The sequence below is a fragment of the Salvelinus sp. IW2-2015 genome, linkage group LG12 (assembly GCF_002910315.2).
Source record: "Salvelinus sp. IW2-2015 linkage group LG12, ASM291031v2, whole genome shotgun sequence".
NCBI classification, from domain to species: domain Eukaryota; kingdom Metazoa; phylum Chordata; class Actinopteri; order Salmoniformes; family Salmonidae; genus Salvelinus; species Salvelinus sp. IW2-2015.
Window position 1 is genome coordinate 7,613,606 of NC_036852.1, and position 10,656 is coordinate 7,624,261.

At 41.4% G+C, this 10,656-nt stretch overlaps 1 protein-coding gene across 5 annotated transcripts; it reads right to left on the reverse strand.

Annotated features, from left to right (window-relative positions):
- Positions 1 to 3,123: 3,123 nt before the first annotated feature.
- LOC111970979 (protein S100-B) lies at positions 3,124 to 6,146 on the reverse strand. Of its 5 annotated transcripts, XM_070445964.1 has the most exons (5): positions 5,791 to 6,146; positions 5,262 to 5,370; positions 4,707 to 4,760; positions 4,144 to 4,299; positions 3,124 to 3,858 (listed from the first exon to the last, which is right to left on the reverse strand). In XM_070445964.1, the coding sequence occupies exons 4-5, from the start codon at positions 4,279 to 4,281 to the stop codon at positions 3,709 to 3,711; spliced, it is 288 nt and encodes a 95-aa protein (XP_070302065.1). In that variant the 5' UTR covers positions 4,282 to 4,299; positions 4,707 to 4,760; positions 5,262 to 5,370; positions 5,791 to 6,146; the 3' UTR covers positions 3,124 to 3,708. The 5 variants fall into 5 exon arrangements, with proteins under 5 accessions (XP_070302065.1, XP_023853541.1, XP_023853540.1 ...); XM_023997773.2 differs by lacking the exon at positions 5,262 to 5,370 and having other exon boundaries at positions 5,927 to 6,146; XM_023997772.2 differs by having other exon boundaries at positions 4,707 to 5,370; positions 5,927 to 6,146.
- Between the last annotated feature and the right edge of the window lie 4,510 nt (positions 6,147 to 10,656).

Consider the following 10,656-nt stretch of genomic DNA (forward strand, 5'->3'; position numbering starts at 1 on the left):
CCTTGCTCGTCCCAGCAGGGGAGATGCACTGTCATGCCACGACAATGTTTTGCAGAGACACAATGWATATGTCCCAAATAGTACCCTATTCCCTACAGAGTGCACTTCTTTTGTGCACTACCCTATGGGCCCTGGTCAAAATCAGTGCACTAAATAGGGAKTATGGTGCCATTTGGGACGCAGATCACGAGAGAAGACTGTGATACTGCGACATGCTGATAGCCCATTAACAACCTATTAACACAGGGAATATTGTCATTGCATCATTTGATCCCACAGTATGTCATTGTCATATTTARAGGTAGCCTCCACAGAGATGGGTTTTCCAGAGTATTTCAGCGTTGAAATGTCACATCCAATGTKCAAACTTCAGCAGGGGGTAATAAACAGAACAGATGGYTTGATGGGAATTTAAGTGGCATACAATTTACCCCACWGAGTCCCCATCACAGCTCTCCTAGATCAACTCCCAGAATGAATTGCAGTGGAACTCAATATATTGTCCGGCTGGGRGTATTGTTGGATCAGAAACYGGAGTGCTTAAKACACACACACACAACGCACCAGCAGTTCACATATCGTAAAAAAAACAAAAATCTCTCTGCAAAGTCATTTGTTATGCTTTGTCATCTTTGAATAGAACAGGAYTTGAAGGCGTACAGTGATCCTTTCCAGCCCAAAAACACACGTACCGTTACTAATCCCTTTGTTTAGAGTAGCATAAAGAGTAGCATAAGAGCGGCATAATGTAACCTAGACTGCAAATAATTATGGAAAGATTAAAAGGAGGTCCCATCTCTACTTTCCAGCTAATGTCTAAGTGGATGGATACGAGATCTACCTCTATGTAATGAGGTGTGTATGGAGACGGAGCCAATATATATACAGTATGACCTAATTACAGGTGGAATATCCCACGTGAATAAGGTCTATTACAGTCCACTCAAGTAACGAAACAGCTGGAGWTATTTTTGGACCATCTGTCAGTGTCTCAACAAGCCATTTCCACAACACTTCTACTACACAATATTCAAGCCCACCTGTCACCTGCAGCTCCTTGGGAGGTGTTAAAGGGTCTGATGGGACTGATGAGAAGCTTCATAATGTCTTTTAATTGCCATGTATATTGAACAATATGTTCCAAATTGTACTGACTCATTAGACACCGTGGCCAAGCAGATGTTTTTTTGGGTGTGACCACCACAGGCATATCTGAATAACGCAGGCGCAAACATACGGTTACATTCCTGGTTAAAGGGTTAGTTTGCTCTTGAATAAGGAACACGGCAGTGTACAGGAGAGCATCTCGAARCGGCCGTTTATTAAGCCTTTGACAGAGGAGACGACATGACTACATCCGTAGATCTCTCCGTCTGCGCCCGCTCAAAGGGTAGCAGGGATATACCACAGGCCATTATCCAATGAGGCCCTGCCAATTAAGATGGTTACAACCAATAAGAAGGATGCATTTTGTGAACGCGCACTCGCTCAACAAGTGCATGCATGTTTTAACAGATGCACCGTGTGTATAGTAACATTCTGCTGTCTCACACGCAACACATACATCTTACATTTACATTTAAGTCATTTAGCAGACGCTCTTATCCAGAGCGACTTACAAATTGGAAAGTTCATACATATTCATCCTGGTCCCCCCGTGGGGAATGAACCCACAACCCATGCTCTACCAACTGAGCCACACGGGACCACATCTTGCCTAGTCGTGTCAAAATGACCAGGAATCCATCAAGTAAGTGCGTCAGAGATTTATAGTCCAATTAAACTTTTCCCAAATGCCATTAATGTCTGTCTCTATTGAGGAGCAAAAACAAGCTATTTGCCAACTCACAATGTTCCCTCAGAGTTTTGGCGCACTGCCCATCCCCTTTATTTCTTGGTCTCACACTGGGGCTGAGGCAGCTCTCTATACCTTATTATTATGTTCAGCACCAGATGCAGCAGCCTGTGTTGAATGGTGTTTAAATGAGGCGTTTATGTCCCGCTTGCATAAATACTTTTTACATTTTATATCCACAATAAGTATACCCAGCCGCTGTCATGTCCATAGGAAAAAGCCATTTCAGACTACCAAGTTAGAACAGTCAGCTCGTTTAACTATCTTAGCTGGCAAGGTTGGTAGACTTTAGAAGCAAGCAATAACTAAATGTACTGAATAAGACTCACATTCCTTTCAATCTTTTACTCAGCTTTTAGCAGAGATGCATATTTTTGTTTCTTTTTAAAAAAAACATTTAGAGGGACCAGACAGTTCAAGAGGTATGCTTAGATGTGCATAAAAATAAACATATACTTTTTGACAGAATCAAGCGTAATGATTATGGCTCTAGATTGCAGAAAGTCTGTTTCAGGTGTTTGAAAAATTCGAAATTCTCTAACTTAGGATGGGGAGCCTAGCACCCTTGCGAACAACCCCCCCCCCCCCCCCAGCATCCTCACATACTTTGTGCCTCCCGCCCTCCTCAGTTTTTTGGGGTGCATGACGCAACTGACAGTACCATTGATCTGAGTGATAGAAGAATCCATTGTCAGTGGCTACATGTTTGTGTATTTAGTGGATCATGTATCTACAGTAATTCTGCTTCTGCTACAGTAAACTGATCAATGTGGTCCATGTTTAACCTATCGCATCACAAAACTATTGTCCCCTTTCGTGTCCACTCTAAAAGGTTTTACTGTTTGGATTGACTGTGTTTTTTCAGAGAGAAAAATCTCATCCTGTGTCAGCCCTTGTGTATATACGTTCTGAGAACATGGTCTCCCAGGAGAGTGTTGCCATTGGCTCAGTAGACCACTCCGTTTATTGCTTTCGCTGTCTCTTCATTCCCAATACAGTTAAAACACAGAATTGGCGACAGACATCAAGAGGTGGCACGTATGGCACGTAGTCATGATAGCATAGAGATGTTTACTGAAGATGCATCAGGWAGATGRATACATTCTCTGTGTCACTGATTCAATATCTTTTACGTACATCCAGGAAGCGCCGATGCTTTTGTCATGGAGCAACACTGCCACATAGGGGTACACATCACAACTTTTCTACAGGAGACAGAAATATGAATTGTAGGAATCTCAAGTAAAAAGGACATGGTGTAACTGGTGAAAAGTCTGTCCTTGTATTCATTTTTATCATCTTTATTGATTATCTATGTTATACTTTTAATAGCATCTCACAAAGCACAGTTCAATTTGAAAACCATTTTCATAAAAACAGAATTCAATTCAAGATATTGGCTGGAATTCAACATTTTTMGGGGGGGTCAAAATCAAACTGGAGAATATTTGTTTTACTTGCCAAACCATGTCCAATGAATGGGGTAGCTGATTATACATGCATTGTTAGTGATAACAATTTAACCAATTTAGAGCCYCAGAAATGCATGAATCTATTACATTGGTTCTTAGCTAGTGTACAAGAAAAGTGCTCTGAGCTTTGTTGGCAAAAAACTATTCTATGAAGTTTCAGGACTAAACCAATTTGGCTTTGTCAACTCTGACAAGACACAGGCAACAAAGTGCGTTAACCCTTTGTAGGCAAACAGGGTAAAAGAAACCTATTGAATCTAAATGGGACCAACTGGAAAAATACAAAGTTTTCATTGACATTTAAGTTTTTTATCAAACTAAAGTTCCTACTTTATAATTTACTGGCTTTCTCTCTCTCTCTCTTGTTTAACTGGTGCCTAGCTACTCATCCTCATGGTGCTCGCAGAAATCATGGCAACAGACAGTTACCATGGTGACAAATGTCATGAACTCTTGGAAGTCTAATTCCGAGTCTCCATCCGTGTCCAGGCTCTCCATCAAACTGTCCATAGTGGCCTGGTCCTTCACTTGCTGAGGGCAAAAACAGATAAACAGAGATAGATAAGGTCATATTTGATGACTAAAGGTGCATTCTGCAATATTTACAGCTGGTTTTATGGTCATTTCACCCATTGATTCTAYAATAATAATGTGTGAATGGCTCACGAGCTTAGTGCAACAAAGTCTGTAGAATTATATATGATGCGTTGATAAACGTGCGTTACGCTGTAACCATAGCCTAGATCCAAACTGCATGTTCAATGTAAACAATGAAGTATGAAATATTGTAGTGAAATGTGGTAGTGATATACTCACCCCTGTAAGGGCTGGTAGCTCCTCATTGATCAAGTCTTTTAGTTCACTTTTCTTTAGTTTGTGCTTGTCRCCTTCTTTCTCTGCGTACCTATGGAACACCTCCATGATGGTGGCCAGTGAACTCTCCAGATCAGTCATTGTGGTCTGTAATGTGATCTACAAAGTAGAGCAAAAAACATTTCATCTCTAGGCCTACTATGTGACATAAACAACACGTACAGATGTAGGATCTTAATTCATTAACCTCAAATATACTACAAGTTTTACAGTTCCTGCATTGGAGGAACCTGCAACAGGGTGAATGAAAGAGTAAGATCCTACACCTGTAAGCAGTCATGTAACTTCAATGCATCAGATGATGACATTCTATCTCTCAGACCTCTCTCTCTCAACAAAAAAGGACAGCACAGTGATTAGCGGGGAGTAATCAAGATACTCGTACAATTTAAAATAACATTTTAAGCCTGTCGTTACACGGTACAAATCCCCAAATCAAACGAATGCCTCCAGTTAAAGATCAACTCAATAAGAAACAGCAGATACAATAAAAAATCTTGACTTACCAGTGTGTCTCGGACTGAAAACAAAGGTTATTTGCAGATGAGAGTGAGTAGTGGCTGTGGAGGGACAAAGAGTATAGGCTTTTATAGTTGYTGTGGGGAGGGCCTAGTGCCTCTGGTCAACCACCCTGCCAGTCCAGCACACTGACCAATAGGCTCTTTTTCACCCTCTCACTCCACTGTATTCTCACACAGAATTCACCATTGATGGCTATGCCAGTCTTTTACCATGTTAAAATGGTCAATTTACAGTATTGTTTGAATACCATTGTTTTGAATGACAGTATGGCTTTGAGCTGAATTTGTGGATTTGAGCTTCCAGGTTTACAACTGATGTGTAAGAAAGAGTGCGTTATATCATAATAGGCTATCTAATGTTCATATGATTGTACAGGCAATACATTTTTTGGGTCCTTAAAAAGGTTAGACAATTTACAGTTACGAACTGTATACCCCCGTTTAAAGTATTGCGAAATGATTTAGGCTAAAATGCACAAACAGGCCTTTCACCTTCTCCCCCTATACGTCTCCCTAACCTCCACCCTTAAACCACTTTACCTGTAATTGTAAAGAGGATTTTCTATGCATGGCCATTTGTATTGATCCCTCAGACTTTGGACCTTCTGGTTGCCACAATCCCCACCAGCGTTTTGTCTGAGACAATGGCCTGTTTCAGAGGAAATGGATGGTTGTGCATGTTAATGAACACGTTTCTTTTCACTTGTGGAGTTGGCCAGACGTGTGCCCTATGCATTCCCTGACTACTAAGTAGGCACAGCCATCCATGTCAACCTCATGTTAAAAAAGTGAAATATGTTGTGTTGTTTCACCAGGATGAATATATGCCTGAACTGTAGGAATGAWAAGTGTTTACAGTTAACTAGAGCAGAAATAGAGAGGGCTCAGATTTCGTTTATTTACTATTGAGCTAAGTCTTCCAAATTTGAGGCGTCTAAAGTCTAGGTATGCACAAGATACAAAAAGCTTAACCTASAGTAGCAACATAATCCCTTACCATTTAATTAAAAAGAGGTTGAAAACAAATGTGATCAAGTTCCAGAATACATTGAATTCCTGTTCTACTCACTTCACCCTCCCACAAACTCTCTCAACTCTCTGGCCAGCATCTGTTTTGCATTCTTCTCAGGAAGCATTTGGGAGAAAGTGCTTTTTGCAGCATTGATAAATGTTTCTTTGTCTCTTCCGAAATATATTTCACATACTTCTGACAACAGTTGACCATTGTCCYCCGAAAACAGTTGTTCTTGTGTGAAGAAATCACCGTTGCTTGCTTTGAAAGACTGTCTATAGTCATTGTAGTCAGATGACCATAGAAACAGATCCGGTCAAATCCCACAATCTATCATTTTCATACCTCTTCTCTCTCCAACTCATRCATTAAGCATAAAACAAACTACYCTCTGGAAAATGTTATTGGTAGGAGGTTGAGTTTGAGTTTTTCTAGATGATTTTAGCTGAGCTCAGAGAAAAATCCACCCAATCCCGAACAATCCTCTGATCATATCACATGCCACCATCAATTGAACGCCAAACTGACTTCTTTTCCGAGCTGAGAATAATCATTCCTCTCTCCTCTCTCGTCTCTCTCCCTCTCCTCTCTCTCCTCTCTCTACTCCTCTCTCTCTCTCTTCTCTCTCTCTTCTCTCTCCTCTCTCTCTCTCCTCTCTCTCTCCTCTCCTCTCTCTCTCTCTCTCTCTCTCTCTGTCTCTTCATCTCTCTCTCTCTCTGTCTCTCTGTCTCTCTGTTTCTCTGATCAATGTTGATCCTAAGAGAACAAACAAATCGGTGTAATGGTAAATGCAGCATTATTTCAGTGTATCACGTTTCAGGTCAAAGGGTTCATACAGTTCAAGATGAACAGAATAAGGTATTGTATTGGGTCTGGTGGGTCTGACAGGTGTGGTGGACTTGTGACTTCCCATCTTTAAGAGATGCATATGATGAGCCACTGTTATGGGGGATGCTGGGATAGTAGTGAAGACACAACAGACAGGGCTCTGTAAAGACCAGCCAAGCAACCAATCACGTGRTCCCATTGACTAGTCATCTCAGGGCAGGAGTTGTAGTACCAGGATGTGAGTGTGACTGTCACTCCTTGTCCATATCAGCTAGCGATCCATCAATGTCTTTAATATTGCTATTGATACTGGTGTTAACCCAACCCCAAAACTGTATTATATGGCTTGGAGATGTTGGTAGACAGATTTGTTATACTTGTGGCTTAAAGCAAGAGTTCTTCATTGAAACAATAAGAAAGTGCTTACCCCACCTCTATTTTGGTAAAAAGCTGAGGGTTGGGCCTGGAGAAATGTAATCACTCTGAAATTCATAGACAGAGCTATGGATGCAAGGACTGACCATCCATGATATCATGGATATAATGTATATCATGGATATCATGGATGTTTTGAGGTTATACAGTGTTTGTTTACTTTTAAATTGTTTACAAACATTGCAGTAAAAAACAAGCTTATATTTTGTGTTCTGATGGGGTACGACAGTTGAACTAAGCTCATTGATATGTTATATTCTTCAAGAATCAATGGGTATATATTTATTTATTTTATTTTTATTTCACCTTTATTTAATTTAACCAGGTAGGCTAGTTGAGAACAAGTTCTCATTTGCAACTGCGACCTGGRCAAGATAAAGCATAGCAATTCGACACATACAACAYAGTTACACATGGAATAAACAAAACATACAGTCAATAATACAYTAGAAAAAAMAAAACAAAAAGTCTATATACAGTGAGTGCAAATGAGGTAAGATAAGGGAGTTAAGGCAATAATATCATCATCAATATATCATGAATTTARAAGTRCAAAATTGYTATAGCAAATAAAGATTCTAGATAAGAATTCTAGTTCAGTATTCTAAGTTTTTGTAACATTTGAGTTTACATCTTACAAGTTAAAAATCCCCCCTTAAAATGTTTAAGAAAAAAGTTCTCGCTGGAACTCTCCAAAAGAGAGATGTCAGCTTTTGTAGTGTGAGATAATGCGGCCTCCCTGTGTTTTGCTGTAACCATGGCTACAGGTCAGAGCCTCTCGCTGAGTTGAAAAGGTTTGCCAAGTGGCTGACTCATCCCTGGCAGAGTGCAGGGAGCTCTAGTGGTCTGGACACTGACTAGGGGAGTAACCAGGGGTAGAACTAAGAAAACAACGCTGAGGTTTGGTCATCTGAGGACATACAGTATGTTCTCATCTCTCTCCTTCTCTCCCCTTCTCTACCATTCTCTCCTCAACCATTCTCTCCTCTTCTCTGACCTTTCTTATTCTCTCCCTTATCTCCCCTTTTCTCTCTTCTCTCCTTCTCTTCCATTCTCTCCCCTTCTCCAGTTGGTAAATTTCTACTTCAACTGGGATATATATATATTGCTTGTAAGTCATGCATTCGAGTGGGGCTTTAGGTTAACCAGTTATTCCACTGATCCCCTTAGCTTGCCATTTAAAAGATCTCTAGAAATGTAATGTTGGACTCGTTGCCACAAGGTGGCACCCATGCTGTACATAGAGGACAKGTTTCAAGTTTCAAGACACAGGAAAAACGTTAGCAAAACGTCATCATGTAGCACCCATCAGATTTAAAAAACGCACTGTTTATGATATGGGTGAGGAGAGAAAGTCACATCCTTCAGGGAACACTGCTTTTATGAGAAGGAAATMTAATGTTTCGTTCAACACACAAAGACACTTCATTTTCCTCTGGATTCAATCTGTGTTCAGGGACACCKCTCCTCATCAACTTCTACTAATTACATTGCATCTATTAACATATTTGATGTACTCGACGGGTTATCATCAAGTCCCATCGCCAGCGTTTGCACAGATAAGTAGAGCATTTCACTGGAATTGAGTGGCGGAAAGGTTGAGGAAGGTTGGGGACGATCTATTCCGCAAAGTAATGAACTCTATATGGTGAGGTACCTTGCTAGCAGCGACTCCCAGAACATTTCCCTCTGAAGAAAATAGATATCTGGAATTGGTCCATTCATGAAATGATAGGAGTTAGATGAGAGTTAGATTTTATAATGATAATAATGTTACGCTATTCACCACTAGAGGGAAGTAACTAAACACTTTATTTGGTAAAGAAGTTGTGACTTCAGCTCTTGAATTCTTGGCATACCCACATACAGAACACCCATTGGCTGGTAGTAGGCTCTTACAACCCATCTCAGTAGGCTTGTGAAAGCCAATCAGATCAAGATGTATGCCATAGAGCGCGTTCCTCTGCACATGTGTTGCTGACGCATGCCAGATCTTACAACGCCTGGATAGGCATTTTACCTATCAACGCGACCAGTCGCTTTCCCCTGCTCAAATGTTGCATGCATCATTCAATGGTCKCATGCCACATAATCGACTGTGCAGTCGGGCACCAGATTGCTATAAAATATGATGTGATTAGCTGATACGTAAAATACCTTATCCAGGCGTTGTAAGATCTGGCATGCGTCAGCAACGCCTGGGCAGAGAATCACACCCACCATCTTCTCGATGTCACAAGATGGCCATGTGATGAGATAAGTGTGGGCCAACTTGGAGTCTTCACACTTGATATATAATAATAATATGCCATATAGCAGACTCTTTTAGCCAATGAGATTCACTGTCATGCACGCATGCATTTTAAGATATGGGTAGCCCCTGCAGGAATCGAACCCCTTAACCCTTAACTTTGCAAGCACCATGCTCTACCGACTAAGCCACACAGGACCACTTGCACTGCCACTGACCCATTGATTGGTAGTTATCATCACTGTGTCTATATTAGACAAACACTGTGCCATACTGACACAGTATACTGACACCACCTTGGCAGTRGTCTGAAGATTGGCCGATGACACCCACACTCTGGATTAACTACTAACTGGCATTTGGKCTTCTTCCTGAGTGCCTCTCAGTTCATCAGAGTAACCATGAGAGAGCCTATATCCGCCAATCCTAATCCTGTGTGTGTGTTCCAATGCAACTCTCACTGAAAGTAGGACAGGGGTCAGGGGATACAATCCCCACCCACAATCTACTTAATCTTCATCCCCCCACAAAGAAAACACCCAGATGGACAGACATCCTTGTTGGCTCTAAGTATATTTCCTGTGAAGTACAGCTCTATTTTCTGTGTACTTTAGARTGATAGTACACTACCTGTATGGACCAATTTTTCGATGCCAGAAACACATACRGTAATATMAACTAGTCTTTAACTATGGATATTTCCATATAGCAAAGAAAGCAACAATAGGCCKATTTAGWGGGGGTTTATTTGTTGATTYGAGAACCTGCAGATTGAAGCTCAACTCAGTTGTAATTCAGACTTGGCAACAGTAGTGCTCCTCTGTTTGTATACACTTGAAAGGGAAGTGGCTCAGTCAGGAGACTTCTAGAAGTGACCAGGGACAGGAATAGCAACATCTACACACCTAGTTAGATTATGGGTCAGTGTACTAGCAGGGCTGGGCAGGGCTGGGGATGAGTAGTGTGTGTGTGTGGTGTGGTTGTGTGTGGTGTGTGTGTGTGTGTGCTGTGTGTGTGTGTGTGTGTGTGTGTTGTGTGTGTGTTGTGTGTGTGTTGTGTGTGTGTGTGTGTGTGTGTGGGGGTGTGTCTGCTGTGTGTGTGTGTTGGCTAATCCTGTCATTCAGACTCCCTACTAACTCTGGCAACTGCCTCAGTGAGACAGACAGCTAAAGTCTGCCAGGCCTAACACCATATGTGGGTCTCCGGTCTCTGCCGGGAAGAGACGCCACCAGAAGAGGCAAACAAACAGAACAAACCACCGGGGAAGAAACGGAGGTCACATGACATCAGGCCATGTAGCTCTAGGCTTAGCGAAGAGAATTACCAGAACTACATGGGGCAGCTGAGACTTTGGAACAAGTCTCGACTTGTTCTTAATTCTTTGCGTAACACCAGAAGAATAACTACTG